The sequence below is a fragment of the Lagenorhynchus albirostris genome, chromosome 6 (assembly GCF_949774975.1).
Source record: "Lagenorhynchus albirostris chromosome 6, mLagAlb1.1, whole genome shotgun sequence".
NCBI lineage: Eukaryota > Metazoa > Chordata > Mammalia > Artiodactyla > Delphinidae > Lagenorhynchus > Lagenorhynchus albirostris.
Window position 1 is genome coordinate 30,687,924 of NC_083100.1, and position 17,396 is coordinate 30,705,319.

Here is a 17,396-nt window from a genome sequence, read left to right on the forward strand (position 1 = left end):
TTTTGAGAGACAAATTCCCCAATGATGAGAAGAGTTGTATTAACTTCATTTGCTCATCTTGGCCCCGACTCCTCCGTGACGAGGGGACCATTCTCTAGATGGTTACTAATAATTATAGACCTACAACTAATTGTTATACACTTTAGAAAAATAGAAGGGCTTCCAAAAGAGGAATACAATCAGATCTTGCTATGGTTGACCAAGGGTTCAAACAGCCTATCTACAATTGTGCTAATTAAATATGTTGTTCTGGATTTTGAGGAGATAAGAGTAAACCTGGTATCACTTTTAAGTGCCTGTTCTTCCCACTGTGTTCCCATGGCCACTCAACAGAGACCTCACATTTGGGAAGAGACAGAGCTGCCTCACAGGGAGGAGATGTCTGTTTCTGGAGGGGTGTTTGTGTTGTATGGGTATGTTTCTCTCAAGCTTCTCTTTCATAGAATTTCTAAACAAACTGTGAATTAAGAACTTCTCTGTAAACTGAGTAAGGAAATGATGGACTAAAAGCAAGTGGTCTTGGGTGGTTAACAATAAAGATTTTGATGTAAGAGGCATCTTGGGTGTGGACTTGGAATTGGAAGACCTGGGGTCTAGGCAAACTGTTTAACCTTCTGGGCTTCAGTTTCCTCATCAGTAAAAGTGGAATAATGAAAAAGGTTATACTGAGGATGGTTATGATGATGATGGTAAAAACACCAGCAGCTACCTATACCAGGCATGTTCTGAGTACTTTTATATAGATATTAACCCAGTTATATGAGGTACACACTATTGTTATCTCCATTTTATAGCTGACGAAGTTAAAGCACAGGCAGGTTAAGTAACTTGTCTAAATGAACAGTGATACCAATTCCATGGGTTTTTGTTGGGATAAGATGCAATTACGCATGTACAAGAACGTAGCGAAGCTGCAACATGCCATATATACGTGTCATATTTGCTCTTAATAAGAAAAGGAGGGATGTTTTCCTCTAAATCTGTCATAGGCAGTGGACTGAATTGATCAAATGAAGACACAGAGGGGTATCTCTTTGTGAACACCTGCTCTTAAGGCACAAGCAATCTATACGAAGAGTCCAAATGCAGCATTCAAAAGCACCCCTAAACAAGGTGGGGTAAAGCAAGACATGGAGTGAGTGGTGGGAATCAGGGGAGAGAAAGAAGGACTCTGGCCTGACATGGACCCCTGAAAACTGGGCAGCATCAGACAGACTGAGAGGTGGTCCAGGGGACAGGGAGGAAGATGAGAACAGAGGCCTGTGGAGGGTGGCAAGCCCACTGATCCGTGTACTGCAGAGGAGCCACGTGGGCTGCAGGCGCACAGAGGTGAGGCCAGACAGAGAGAGAACAAAGAGAGGGAAGCAGCCAGGCGGCCAGAGGTACGACTTACCCCACTGGCAATACGAGGCCCTGTGTCCCAACACAGTCGCCCGAATACACCTGTTTATTGCTGTGGACAATAAACAAGGAGGGGGTCTTGAACTGCGCTCCACACTAGGTGGGACTCATCTTCCCTGTGTGTGTACGGCCTGAGGACCTAAAGTTGGGATGGGTGTTGTGTTTTGGCTCAACAGCACTAACAAACAGCTAAGCTTTAGTTAGCACTTACTGTGCGTGATGCGCTCTGTGTCAAAAGCTTGCAATCTGAACCGCCCCAGGAATGAGGTATGGTCCTCCTTCGCCTTGTACAGAAGTTACCTTCCAGACCAGAAGCCCCAGCTCTGTTTCAAACATGACAGAGCTCTTTTCCCACTTTTAATAATTAATTTAATAAAAGCAAAAAAAAATCTAGGGCTTTTCTAAAGAGTGTTTATGTCAAAAAAGAAAGCATTACTTGGTTCACTGCTAATATGCGAACAACAATAAAAAAAGAGCTACTTTTGTTCTTATTTTTAAGTCAGTTTTTGAGCAAAGTGTCATATGTTTAAATTCCCTGCCTAGTTCTGGCTAAGAATTTAGGAAGGAGCTTGTGATGCATCATTAAATAGTTTTTCCCATCATCTTATGACTGAGTTATTGGCACTAGATATAGCCATGGGGGGAAAAAATAAGTGTTTTTTTTTTTTTTTTCCACCCAGGGCACTGTCAGTCACTACGTGCATGGCATGAGCTGGAGTTGGAGTGGATCAAAGGAGTCAATAACCGGCTGGGAAGACCTGGGCTAGTCTCTCAGCCCAAACCTTGACAGGTAGGTTTGGAACCAGTGGGCCTCAGGTTGCATCTGTTGTGCAGCCATTCTGTTTGTTTTAAAATAAGTGTTTATAATGATTTAAAAGATCAATTATAAGCCTTTGCCTTATTCCTTACTCAGCATCCTGCATGGTATGTAAAAACGGCAGTGAAAAAAAATAGCACATTAGAAATTTTAGCTGAGCAAAATGTCAGTTTTCAGTTACACTTAAAGAATAAAAAAAACATTAGGATACCATTAACAGTTTTAGAGTAATGGAGGCAAAGTGGGATTGTTTTCTGTTATTATTATTACCGCCATTAGTGGGTCAGAGCCTTCCAAGGGAGAAAAGCTGGGGACAACCCAGACACTTTCAATACAGCATTAACTCTTTCAGGTCAAAAGGGGCCCATTTAGTGGACTGTAGCAGTCATTTAATAAATGATACCCTCGTGGCCTTGAAGAATTTATCTCCTGTCCAAAGAGTCTCGCTTACACATTCCTATTTTCTCTACTCCATCTCACTAAATATTCCAGTAAGAGAAAAGGTTAATTTACAGATAATTATTTAGGGAGGGAGGGAATGTTTTTTTAAGGCAGAAAAGCAAAAACAACCCGTCACAACGCATCAGCCACTGTGTGCAAATCTGGAAAAGGATAATGAGCCTCATGAAGTGACAGAATTAAGATGAAAAATTAGAGGTGTGAGATGGAATGATTTTCTTTCAAGGGAACCTGCTGAAATAATTTTTTTCCCGGTGTTTGCTTTGTGCACTTTATATGTGACTAAGTACAGCTAATCCCGTCTCTTTTCAAAAGTTAATGTCAGCTACTAGAATAATCTGCTTTCTTGATTTAATTGCATAGTTTAACCTCTGACATAACCTTTTAATTCACACCATGACAACCAACCCGACAGAAAGTTTTTCTAGAAATCTGAGTAACTTCCCCAAGGTAACAACTGCTTTCCCTCTTGTGGGTGTAGAAGGAAACATTCTGCCCAAGATCATCAAATACACCCTGACAGTTCTGGCTGCAGAGGTGGTGTGCTTACTGCAGGGAAAAGGGGAATTTATTAGAATACCTGGTATGTTAGAAGTGGGATGCACATCAATGTGAATGTACTTAACACTATGGGACTACACACTTGAAGATGGTAAATTTATGTTATGTGTATTTTCCTACAATTAAAAAAAAAGTCATGCATGGTTATCAAAAAGGGGTGTTGGTCACATGATAGTTTGGGTAAAGAATGTGTTCAGGTCCACCTTGATTTAAATAAGGCTGTAGAAAAAGAAAACACTAAACGTTTTGCTGTTGTTTAGTGCACTGAATTAAACCAAATTCAGGGAACTGAATTAATAAGAATGCCTAGCTCCTTAAAATGCTAGGACAGAAGTCTTTGGCCATAGTCATGTAAAGATCCCCACACTCTGAAGGCTTTGGTTTTTATATGAAGACAGACAATGATGTGGATACCGTGAGACCTATAGCCAACTGAGTTTTGGCAATTTTTAAAAGTAAAAGATGGTAAAATTCTGTTGTTGTTTTAACCCTGATTTTGTTTTCATTTTTCGAATTACTAAGAGCATTTCTCCTATTTTAGCGATTTAAGAAACATGATTTGGGGAAGCAACTTAATTTTAACAGCAAGACATTTAAGTATATTTAATTTTTCTTATATTTAAGTCACTGAAATATCCAAAGAAGAGACAAATGTTAGGGGTTATCTTTTAAGTTTTACTCAAGTTATTAAAAATATCTGGCTTCTTAAAATGCTAGGACAGAAGTCTCTGGCCATAGGTTGTATAAGGATTCTTAGGTAGACTACGTCCTTAAGGAAAAAAAGACAGAGATTGGTAAGGTAAAATAAAACATGTCCAAACACATATCATTATGGATTAAATTCCTCTGCAGAGAAATATATTACAAACACATATCATTATGGATTAAATTCCTCTGCAGAGAAATATAAACTGAAGATGGGGGGGAAATCTCCTCATTCCACATTTCTCTTTTGTCATAAGCGTTTTTATTTAAATTGTTTCAATATGAGTTTTTCTCTTCATAGCTTGGGTTTTTCCTATGGTGAAATGATACTTCTTTGCTTAGATAACCTCACTAATGCTGTATTAGAGTTTTGCTGCATGATTAAATAAAAAGAGGTCTAAGGGTTGAGAAAAGAAAATCTGTTTAAACATCTTTGATAATTAGAAAACTGATGGGAAATTTTCTACAAAGCAGACCACAGCTACTGGTGTGCTTAAGTTAAAACCAGAAGGCCACACAAAGTAGAATTAAGTTTCTTCCTGTCCTCAACTCCAAATATAAGGCATTCTCACCTACTGATGCATTTCAGGAATAAACTCATATATAATATGTCCTTCTCTTCTTTTTATGTAAAATTAGGCCCTTTAAAGTGTATACACCTGGCCAGGAGGTTCATGACTGGGCTCTTTCAAGATGAAATGGTTTTGATTTGCTGATTGACATAAAATAGTTCCCTGTCCTTAGAGGACAGGTATCTTCAAAGAGTTAAGAACTGACATTCTAGAAAGAGTCTCTCCAAGATCTCGTTCAACTCAGTCTATGATGGGAAGCATATATTTTCAGAGCTTAGGGGAAAAAAATGATTTCTAAGTTTGTTTTAATTCCAGAGATTAAGGTTGTACCTGGGACCTTGGGACACGAAGATCAGGGTAGTTGTCTAAGACTGGCATCCCAAGTTGGTCTCTGGCTCAAACCTGCTCCTTGGTTACCTGGTGTTCTGTTCCTCGTTTCCAAACAGTGTTCAGTATCTGAGAGGCTGAAGTCAATGTTTATTTAACACGATCAACCCCAATCCTTTTCTCCTTAGGCCTGCCCCTTCTCTCCTGCACCTGTCTGCTCTCGCGTCATGGAATCCTATATGCCTGAAATGTTTATGACTTCCTTTAATGGCTGCCTGCACTCCCCACCCAACCCCACCAGCACTCGACCAGCCACTCTCATGTAAGAAGTCCTAAATATCGTTGCCACAGGTGACATGAGAGCATCGAGAATGGTGGAGCTCAACTAATAAAAAGGCTTTCACAGCATTTCAGCCTTTGCTCATGAGTAAAGTTAAAATTTATGGCTTTTAAAATACTGGATCTGGAAGAGGTCAGGTTAAACGGCTGCTAGTAATAAAAGGAATCAATACACCACAGCATCTTGAAACAGCCAGCAAACTAAATAAACACTTCATCCAAATACACTTGGCCCTGAATTAAAAGAACATAAAATACTGTATTTATTTGGTTTGTTCCCCATCCATCAAGAGCTTGCCTCTCTAGGCCTCAACAAATCCTACCCAAGACAAGTATCAAAGGTTTGTTAGCCAAATGGCAATTATAGGACATGTCAAGGCTCTGGGTAATTAACTAAGTGTTAACTTTATCAGGGAAGCACTTGCAGATGAGTTTACTACAAACACACAAACAAGACAAACAGCCTGGCCTGGGAAGACAACAGACTTCCTGATACTGATTTACAAAACTGACATTGGAATTTGATATCCTCTGAGAACCAAAGCCTTCCCTTAGGAAAAAAAGGAAAGAAAAAAAGTGTTTTTCAACGGTTCCCTTCTCTCACGCTGAACTCAAACCTAATCTAGATTTTAGAATGAAAATTAAACCATTTGCAATAATGAACAAAATCACAAGTTTGAAAGCCTAGGACAATTGTGGAATACATTGGAAAGGGAAAAATGAGTGAATGTGAAAACAAGGCAAGGGAAGACTGACTATCCCTTTGATTTTTTTTTTTTTTTGCTACAAATTATCTAAGGCACAAAACTACCATCTACTTTCCTTTGGTGACAAATAGTTTAATAATCTGTTAATGTTATTCTTCTGTGCAAAGTTCATGCATGGGGAAAAGGAGTGGTGACTGTATTTTGTCCTAAAGCCATTTTTTTTTTCCCACTGGAAGGTATTATATGAAAGCTATTTATGTCAGAGAAAGGCTACTGCTATTCATCCCTTCAGACAGAAGAAATCCCGACACAAAGGGATTCTTTTACCCTTCTCTAACGGCTTACAGTTTAATATTTTAAATGTATTTTTGCTTTCATGGTTCAGCACAAAGTATGGCTCTGGAATGAAAATAAGTGATCACAGTTTAGAGACATAACAGGTAAAACAGGGATACTTCTTTTCTGTAGCTTCAGGCTGTACTTAGGCTTCCTGCTGGGAATAATCTTAGATTGCAGAAACCCAGCTTTATGGTCAGAAACATTGGAAAACTTACTTCCCAGAATGTGCTTCTCTTTGGTCTGGTTTGACTCTATCAGAAAATGAGAAATGTTCTCTAAGCAGGGGTTCATTTTAGGGAAGTGATGTCCTTTTACTGAAATGGGACGGGCTGAGCCATTGAAAGCAGCCTTCGCCCTCTCAGGGGTCCTGCATGCCATGAAGTGACTCAGAAGAAGCTTTTCAGAGTTTTGGGGAAAGGCTCTAAAACTAGACTGCGGTGATTCGAAGGTCAAATAAAAGCAGTGATTTAAGGAGAAATTCTGTTCCTTGTGGTAAGACATTCATTTAGCTTGCCCTTTGGAGAATCGGATGTTTCAATAATGCCAACGTGAAATTATGGCAAATGTTCATAATTAACAAAGCAAAAAACTGAAAACATGAAATAATATAATGAGGAAAGCTGGTAATAGAGGAAACACATGAATGGGATGAGTCCTCCAACACTGGAGGCGGCGAGAATGGCAGAGACACGAGTAAGACAGAATTACAACTCGTGAAAGTTAGAGGAGCTATAGGGCCCAGTGCTTTGGGAAATCGGAATGAAACATTTTAACAAGTAAAGAGACACAGATGTAGAGAACAAACGTATGGACACCAAGGGGGGAAAGCGGTGGAAGGGGGGGATGAATTGGGAGACTGGGATTGACATGTATAAACTAATAAGAACCTGCTGTATAAAAAAAAAAAATGAATTCTGAAACATAGCCAATATCAAAAGTGGAAGGAGAGGATGCACTGGCAACGCTACCACTTATTTTTGGCCGTTCTTTTGAAAGGCAATGTTGAATTTTGGGGAAAGGTTAGTAGAATTAAGGGAATTGGAAAATGAATACCATTTTATAAAGTTCAGTAGCTTCTGGGAGTTCTGAATTAAATTCAAGTTTCTTAAGGAATTAAGTGGACACATTTTTTTTTTCATTCTCACAATTGCAGGAAGCTTACAGAAAAATTAAATTCATTAACTTATTGTGAAAGAGTAGCACTTAACCTCATGGGTGCCCAGGAATTGTTTTACTCATTTCTCATTAAGTCCCTAAAGCCCCTCCCACAGCAGCTGACTCAAAACCTGCCATTACCGCAAGCCCCCCATTCCAGTATATTTCCCCTCATTCTCAAAACTTAAAAAAAACTCCTCTGAGTCTCTCCTTTCTTAGCCTCAGAAATGGTCTCTGTTCCTGTATCCGTCCTGTCTTCTGAGCCAATTAAGAGAGACCCCCTTCCTTCTCCCTTCTGAATCTAACAGTCATCCTGATTCTCTCCATCCCTCTAGAAATTTTCTCTTCACAGAAATCATCTCTTGAGTCTCTTCTATTCAGAGGCAGGTCTGTAACCTCTCTCTTTTCCCTTCTTTTAATGCCAGGTTGGGTGCACCTGGAGGCCTTATCCAGGGAGCCTAGTTTCTCCCGGTCTCTACATCCTCTGCCATATGGCGTCCAGCTCCAGTGCTTCGTCGATGCTCGAAGGTCACCAATTACCTCCTAATTGCCAGAACCAATAAACCTCTCTCAGGCCTTATTTTGTTTGATCTCTCCGCCGCACTCGCTCTTCTGCTTAACCCTTTCTACTTAAAATCCTATCCTCCCCATGTGTCCTGGCCCAGCGCTACCTGGTTATTCTCATAAGGTGTCCATTCCTTCTCATTCTCCTCTACCGGTGCCCTTTCTTTCCACTTTCACCAAATGTGGGCCTTCTCCAAAATGTAACCCTCAGCTCAATGCTATCTTTGTGTATTCACATTCACCCTCTGGGCCTCTGTTTCCAGGATTTTTGATCATTTGATTAAATTACTCCTCTAGGCTCCCCATTGCTTTTGGGAGAAAGTCCAAACTCCTTAGGATAGTTTACAAAGCCCTTCAGGACCTGGCCTCTTCACTTCTCTTCTCCTTCCTTTGCTCTTCCCCACATTTTCCAAATCCTAGCCATTTTGAACTAATTGCTATCCTTCAAAGATGCTAGCTCCCTCCTTTGGGGCTTTGTACATGCCATTTCTCTTTCTAGGATCCTTTTCTCCCCTCTCTGGGAGGCTCTTCCTCAAGACACCACTTCCACCAGGAAAACTTTCCTAACCACCTCTATGCCAAAAAAAGAAAGAAGGGACAGGTAAGCAGTCAGGTTCCTCATTTCTGTTACAATGTCATAAAAACTAGTACGTATTGAGTGCCAAGCATTACTTTAAGTACTGTACCTTATTCACAAGATTAATCCTCACCACAACTCTTGGATACAAGTGCTATTATTACTGTCACTTATATAAAGGGAAACTTGGGCATAGAGAGGTTAAGTACCTTATCTAAGGTCACACAGCTAGTGAGCGACAGAGTTGAGATCTGAACTCAAGTACTCCATTTTCAAGTGCAGGGTCCTACACAACGTGATACCACAGCTCTGATAAATGACGCACCATTCTGTACATTGTCTGAACATGTATCTGTCCTCCTTACTAAACTCTAAGCTCTTTGAAGGTAGGTGTGAAGTCAGGGTCACCTTCGTATCAATGCCCTGCAGAGTGGACATTCAATAATTATTTGTTGTTTGACTAACTGAACTTGCCTAATAGTCTCAAAGACTGCCCTCCTTGATCGCTTACAGCATGGATTCTTTTTTAATTGCATCCCTGTTGTTGCAAATATGTGGATCATCAATTAACATACAGGGAGGTTGTCCTGAGTACCGGAACCTGTGCTAGTTGTTCTACATGAATCATCTAGATCCATCTTCACCTATGAGGTTGATATTCTTAGTACCCACATTTCAAAGCTAAAGAAGCTGCGGCTCAGAGTGCCGCAGGGTCACACGCTGAACCAGCTGCGGAGCTGAGACTCAAAAGCCAGGAGCGACGGCTACAGGTAGGTCTCCCAACCAGGGCGGCACATTTTCTACTAAAGTTCTTTGGGCCTCTCTTCTCCGAGGTTTCATCAAAGCTCAGAGGCAGAAGTTGCTGTGTGTACATTGGCTCATAACTGCCGCAAGCCATAGTTTGGAACTCCGCTTACTTTCCCAGGAGAAAGTTCCCCACATTTCCAGGAGGGCCATCTGGATGCTGGTGGGTGCTGCCTCCCTCTCCCACTATCTAAGGCCTTTTGCCTTTGCTCTTCTTCCCTCAGTTCCTCCACAGGTAACACTGGGCTCCGACTCTGTCTTCTTTTAAATTCTGGCAAAAAAAAACCCTTTTCCTGGTGAAGCTTTTCACCAGGTCTTTTTGTCCTTTCTTCTACTAAGGATGAATAGGAAAAGAAAAAGGAAAATACCACAAATACTGTATAAATACTACGGAGCTGGAGGCCTTAAAACTCTCCTGCTGGCTCTCCATAAAAGGAGGCTGCCGAATGCTCTCCCATCCAAATTTCCTCTGGCCCTCTTTTCCTTTCAAATACGACTTCCCTGTATCAGCAATTAATGTTAACTACATACAGATTATTGTGTACATTACAAATTTTCAGGGAGAGAACACCTCAGTGAGGGCAACAGCTTCAGTTACTTGTATCAAGACTCTCTCTGAATAGAGTTCTCAGACTAAATAATGACAACACCACCAACATACCTGAGATGATACCTTCCACTTCCATTAATGTAAATACCACACTCACAAGCATTAAGAGCTTCTGCATTCGTATTGGAACAACTGCATTGATATGAAAAAAATCCCTGCTAAACTTCTTCTCTCTCCTAAGGACATCAAACTGAATTTGTGTCATCTCTCTATTTTCTGTTGACAAAATAGAGAATTCAGGATTAAAAACAACAAAGCCAACCCTAGATTTTTTTTTTTTTTGCAAAAGCTTTTAAGTTTCATTAGGTCCCACTTTTTATTTTTATTTCCATTACTCTAGGAGGTGGATCAAAAAATATCTTGCTGTGATTTATGTCAAAGACTATTTTTCCTATGTTTTCTTCTAAGAGTTTTATAGTGCCCGGTCTTACATTTAGGTCTCTAATCCATTTTGAGTTTATTTTTGCATATGGTGTAAGAGTGTCTTCTAATTTCATTCTTTTACATTTAGCTGTCCAGTTTTCCCAGCACCACTTACTGAAGACACTGTCTTTTCTCCTTTGTATATCCTTGCCTCCTTTGTCATAGATTAGTTGACCAGAGGTGTGTGGATTTATCTCTGGGCTTTCTATCCTGTTCCATATTGATCTATGATCTATATTTCTGTTTTTATGCCAGTACCATATTGTCTTGATTACTGTAGCTTTGTAGCATAGTCTGAAGTCAGGGAGTCTGATGCTTCCAGCTCCGTTTTTTTCCCTCAAGACTGCTTTGGTCATTCGGGGTCTTTTGTGTCTCCATACAAATTTTAAGATCTTTTGTTCTAGTTCTGTAAAAAATGCCATTGGTAATTTGATAGGGATTGCATTGAATCTGTAGATTGCTTTGAGTAGTATAGTCATTTTCACAATATTGATTCTTCCAATCCAAGAATATGGTATATCTCTCCATCTGTTGGTATCATCTTTAATTTCTTTCACCAGTGTCTTATAGTTTTCTGCATACAGGTCTTCTGGCTCCCTGGGTAGGTTTATTCCTAGGTATTTTATTCGTTTTGTTGCAATAATAAATGGGAGTGTTTCCTTAATTTCTCTTTCAGAGTTTTCATCATTAGTGTATAGGAATGCAAGAGATTTCTGAGCATTAATTTTGTATCCTGCAACTTCACCAAATTCACTGATTAGCTCTAGTAGTTTTCTGGGGGCATCTTTAGGATTGTCTATGTATAGTATCATGTCATCTGCAAACAGTGACAGTTTTACTTCTTCTTTTCCAATTTGTATACCTTTTATTTCTTTTTCTTCTCTGATTGCTGTGGTTAGGACTTCCAAAACTATGTTTAATAACAGTGGTGAGAGTGGACATCCTTGTCTTGTTCCTGATTTTAGAGGAAATTCTTTCAGGTTTTCACAATTGAGAATGAGGTTTCCTGTGGGTTTGTCATATATGGTCTTTGTTATGTTGAAGTAGGTTCCCTCTATGCCCACTTTCTAGGGAGTTTTTATCATAAATGGCTGTTGAATTTTGTCAAAAGCTTTTTCTGCATCTATTGAGATGATCATATGGTTTTTACTCTTCAATTTGTTAATATGGTGTATCACATTGATTGATTTGCATATATTGAAGAATCCTTGCATCTCTGGGATAAATCCCACTTGATTATGGTGTATGATCCTTTTAATGTGTTGTTGAATTCTCTTTGTTAGTATTTTGTTGAGGATTTTTGCATCTCTATTCATCAGTGATATTGGTCTGTAATTTTCTTTTTTTGTAGTATCGTTGTCTGGTTTTGGTATCAGGGTGATGGTGGCCTCATAGAATGAGTTTGGGTGTGTTCCTTCCTCTGAAATTTTTTGGAAGAGTTTGAGGAGGATGGGTGTTAGCTCGTCTCTAAATGTTTGATAGAATTCACCTGTGGAGTCATCTGGTCCTGGACTTTTGTTTCTTGGAAGATTTTTAATCACAGTTTCAATTTCAGTGCTTACGATTGGTCTGTTTATATTTTCTCTCTCTTCCTGGTTCAGTCTTGGAAGGTTATACCTTTCTAAGAATTTGTCCATTTCTTCCACCTTGTCCATTTTATTGGCATAGAATTGCTTGCAGTAGCCTCTTAGGATGTTTTGTATTTTTGCAGTGTCTGTTGTAACTTCTTTTTCATTTCTAATTTTATTAATTTGAGTCCTGTCCCTCTTTTCCTTGATGAGTCTGGATAATGGTTTATCAATTTTGTTTATCTTCTCAAAGAACCAGCTTTTAGTTTTATTGATTTTTGCTACTGTTTTCTTTGTTTCTATTTCATTTATTCCTGCTCTGATTTTTATGATTTCCTTCTACCTGCTAACGTTGGGTTTTGTTTATTCTTCTTTCTCTGGTTCCTTTAGGTGTAACGTTAGATTGTGTATTTGAGATTTTTCTTGTTTCTTGAGGTAGGCTTGTATAGCTATAAATTTCCCTCTTAGAACTGCTTTTGCTGCATCCCATAGGTTTTGGATCGTCGTGTTTTCATTGTCATTTGTCTCTAGGTATTTTTTGATTTCCTCTTTGATTTCTTTAGTGATCTCTTGGTTACTTAGTAATGTATTGTTTAGCTTCCATGTGTTTGTGTTTTTTATGTTTTTCTCCCTGTAACTGATTTCTAATCTCATAGCACTGTGGTCAGAAAAGATGCTTGGTATGATTTCAATTTTCTTAAATTTACTGAGGCTTGATTTGTGACCCAAGATGTGCTCTATCCTGGAGAATGTTCTGTGTGCACTCGAGAATAAAGTGTAATCTGCTGTTTTTGGAATGGAATGTCCTATAAATATCAATTAAATATACCTGGTCTATTGTGTCATTTAAGGTTTGTGTTTCCTTATTAATTTTCTGTTTAGGTGATCTGTCCATTGGTGTGAGTGAGGTGTTAGAGTCCCCCACTATTATTGTGTTACTGTTGATTTCCTCTTTTACAGCTGTTAGCATTTGCCTTATGTATTGAGGTGCTCCTATGTTGGGTGCATATATATTTATAATTGTTATATCTTCTTCTTGGATTGATCCCTTGATCATTACGTAGTGTCCTTCCTTGTCTCTTGTAACATTCTTTATTTTAAAGTCTATTTTATCTGATATGAGTATTGCTACTCCAGCTTTCTTTTGATTTCCATTTGCATGGAATATCTTTTTCCATCCCCTCACTTTCAGACTGTATGTGTCCCTAGGTCTGAAGTGGGTCTGTTGTAGACAGCATATAGATGGGTCTTGTTTTTGTATCCATTCAGCAAGCCTGTGTCTTTTGGTTGGAGCATTTAATCCATTCACGTTTAAGGTAATTATCGATATGTACCTTCCTATTACCATTTTCTTAATTTTGGGGGGTTTGTTTTTGTAGGTTCTTTTCTCCTCTTGTGTTTCCCACTTAGAGAAGTTCCTTTAGCATTTCTTGTAGAGCTGGTTTGGTGGTGCTGAATTCTCTTAGCTTTTGCTTGTCCGTAAAGCTTTTGATTTCTCCATCGAATGTGAATAAGATCCTTGCTGGGTAGAGTAATCTTGGTTGTAGGTTCTTCCCTTTCATCACTTTGAGTACATCATGCCACTCCCTTCTGGCTTGTAGAGTTTCTGCTGAGAAATCAGCTGTTAACCTTATGGGAGTTCCCTTGTATGTTATTTGTCGTGTTTCCCTTGCTGCTTTCAATAATTTTTCTTTGTCTTTAATTTTTGCCAATTTGATTACTATGTGTCTCAGCATGTTTCTCCTTGGGTTTATCCTGTATGGGACTCTCTGCACTTCCTGGACTTGGGTGGCTATTTCCTTTCCCATGTTAGGGTAGTTTTCGACTATGATCTCTTCAAATATTTTCTTGGGTTTTCTCGCTCTCTTCTCCTTCTAGGACCCCTATAATGCGACTGTAGTTGCTTTTAATGTTGTCCCAGAGGTCCTTTAGACTGTCTTCATTTCTTTTTTTTTTTTGCGGTACGCGGGCCTCTCACTGCTGTGGCCTCTCCCGTTGCGGAGCACAGGCTCCGAACACGCAGGCTCAGTGGCCATGGCTCATGGGCCCAGCCGCTCCGCGGCATGTGGTATCATCCCGGACTGGGGCACGAACCCGTGTCCCCTGCATCAGCAGGTGGACTCTCAACCACTGCGCCACCAGGGAAGCCCTGTCTTCATTTCTTTTCATTCTTTTTTCTTTATTCTGTTCTGCAGCACTGAATTCCACCATTCTGTCTCCCAGGTCACTTATCTATTCTTCTGCCTCAGTTACTCTGCTATTGATTCCTTCTAGTGCATTTTTCATTTCAGTTATTGTACTGTTCATCTCTGTTTGTTTGTTCTTTAATTCTTCTAGGTCTTTGTTAAATATTTCTTGCATCTTCTCGATCTTTTCCTCCATTCTTTTTCTGAGGTCCTAGATCATCTTCACTATCATTATTCTGTATTCTTTTTCTGGAAGACTGCCTATCTCCATTTCATTTAGTTGTTTTTCTGGGGTTTTATCTTGTTCCTTCATCTGGTACATAGCCGTCTGCCTTTTCATCTTGTCTATTTTTCTGTGAATGTATTTTTTGTTCCACAGGCTGCAAGACTGTGGCTCTTCTTACTTCTCTTGATTTTTTTTAATACTATTATGAAACCACAATCACCTCTTTTGGGTAATCCAAAGAGGCAGGCAGCTCCTGGCTTCTATTGCTGGATCTCTTAAATAAATATTTGGAGAGAAGACACATGAACTTGCATTTCATGGCCTCATTAGAATGTGCTTTTCAGAGACTAATTTCTCTTTTCATTATCTTTCTTCTCGCCATACACACTGCTAACTGTATTTTCAGTACATGGTAAATACAAGGAAGTTTTTGCTAATCTGTGAAACTCAGAAGAGATCTTCCCTGTCCAATAGGGTACTGAAAGAAGCTAACACTGGGCCTGGGGGTTGATTTGTGATTATATATTACCTCTTTATTCACTTCCTTCTCAGTCTGCAGTCATCCCACAGTTAGCAAGCATTACTCACATTTTTTTCCCTCTCATGTCTAAATGTAAATTCAAAAGATTCACAAGCAGTTAGAAATCTAGAAGCAAAGGGCGAGTAAAACTAAAAGCCTTTGGCCTTCCCAGGTGGCACAGTGGTTGAGAATCTGCCTGCCAATGCAGGGGACACAGGTTCGAGCCCTGGTCTGGGTAGATCCCATATGCCACGGAGCAACTGGGCCCATGAGCCACAGCTACTGAGCTGCGCGTCTGGAGCCTGTGCTCCGCAACAAGAGAGGCCATGACAGTGAGAGGCCCACGCACCGCAATGCAAAGTGGCCCCCGCTCGCCGCAACTAGAGAAAGCCCTCGCACAGAAACGAAGACCCAACACAGCCAAATAAATAAATTTATTAAAAAAAAAACAAACAAAGCTAAAAGCCCTTCAAAAAAAACATGCAACTCTACAATAAAGGATAATAAAAATTAAGGCAATGGTAACAATGGGAATTGCTTTTAAAATATTAAAAGAATATTTAGTAAAATGGTACTTCCTCTTTTTACCACAGATTTTTTAATAGTTCAAATTACAAAGGTAATATTAAGGCCTACATATTATAGACAACTTGTTGAAAAACCAAGAAGAGAAAATGCTATGGATCATCTGTAAAGTAATATAATGATTTCTGAAGAGGACTTAAAAGTTGCCAAAATTAAACTTTACATTTGTCACTAATTGAAGACAAATACTGTGTTTAATAAAAGACATATTGAAAATGTCAAAGATACAGTGACATAGCTTCCTGAATAATTTCAGATAAAAATTAAGCAGAAATAATTTTTTAAAAAAGTCGTCAACGTAAAAGTGAACTATGTAAAATAAGGAATATAGAAAAAGGAAGTGTTAATAAAAACAAATGTTATATAACATATATTTGTTTAATAATAAATGTTTAATAATAAACATTTCTCACTGGAGTGAACAAGATGGTAGGGTTTTTTTTTGCAGTAATATTGTAAGTAATTGCAATATAAGTTTCTAAGAGGGCTTGAAGAATGAAGTATTTTCCTCCATACATCAAGGGAATGAAATCAGTTGGCCAATACTCCTGCAAATTTACAAAGTTGGAAGTTTATGAGGTATCCTAAACCCCAAAGTGCTGTAGCAAAAGCATGTGGACATGCTGTCTATTCACAAAAGAGGAAAGAAAATAGATATTAAATTGTCTTAAGATTAATATTTATAGAAAGTAAATGCAATACTAGTAATTTATCTAAGATCTAGATACATATATGAGGGAAAATTGCCCGATTTTAAAAAATCCTGTATTTTTCCAAGTCTAAATTACCTAAGATAATAATATGGGTAATGTAAACCAGGAACCAATCCTCAAATGTGCAGTAAAGCAACCAGAGCAACTGCATACACTCAGATGGGTTGTGTCCTCTGTAGCCCCTGGGACACCACTCACATGACTCACAGGTAGTTTACATATATAGCCCCCTCCCACCCCCATCATGGAGCTGTACAGCCTGGTAGACTATGTAGTAACAAAAATGAAACAACGTAGGTAAGTCACGAAAGTAAAGTTTTTTTCAAGCTACATTTACAAATACTATTCAACATGGCTGCAGAATACAGTGTGACTATATGCACTGTGAGCTCAGCATGATATACAGCACATGGTAGGAATTCAACAGGTATTTGTCAAATGAATACACGATTGACTGAATGAACAAAGTAAGTGTTTTCCACACCATAAACTCACAACATTTCAAACAAGAACGTGGATGCTCAATTTAGGAGGAATTGGTACACTCTTAGGCAAATGCATTTGATACTCAATATTTCTCACCTTGATTCATAGTCAAGATGGAGAAGACTGGCCTCAAAATAGCTGCTCTTTGGATAAATGCTTCAGGGTTTACATCTTTGCTGAAGGAGGAGAAGGTCATGGGAAGGAAAGATCCTCTATGGAAGCTGACCCAAGTGTAGAGAGGGAACTCACATCTGCTTCCACTCCAGTTGTGTTTTGCTATAGTGAGAAGGAGCAGAGTTCACCCTAAGATTAACAAAGGAGTGAAAGCTTTCCACTAGGTGACGATGCAAAGAAGAAATGGATAGCTGGAATTTCCAACAATAATGGGAATTCACAGTATGCACCCTTTGGTAATTGAGAGTTGATTGCATATATGAATACTGTGTTGCAACTGTTAAAGTGAAAATTTAGGTTAAGGAAAATCACTGAAGCAATCAACACAATTTAATTTACTATTCATTAAATTCCTGCAACGTACGTGTTAGTTGCTGTTCAGAGAACACTGAACTAGTTTATTTATAACTTTTAGCGTCTACGTTGCAAAACTTCTTTATTTTCAATTATGTTAGGCATTTTAAGTTAAATTTAGGGGGAAAAAACTAATATATAATAAAAGGGACAATTTTTATTTGGTTAACTCATCTGTCTTAAGTACAATTACTTGTCTATCCAAAATCCTTTTTTACCTTCTT

At 38.9% G+C, this 17,396-nt stretch overlaps 1 protein-coding gene across 3 annotated transcripts in view; it reads right to left on the reverse strand.

The window, feature by feature from the left end:
- Window positions 1-17,396, reverse strand: part of PARD3B (par-3 family cell polarity regulator beta) — a 1,039,317-nt gene that overhangs the window by 346,176 nt on the left and 675,745 nt on the right. The window contains exon 17 of one of the 3 annotated variants that reach the window (XM_060152238.1): window positions 16,741-16,920. The exons of the other annotated variants lie outside the window; for them this stretch is intronic. Coding sequence (XP_060008221.1) covers window positions 16,741-16,920 — 180 coding nt within the window. The remainder of the gene's footprint in view (window positions 1-16,740; window positions 16,921-17,396) is intronic. 3 annotated transcript variants of the gene reach the window in all.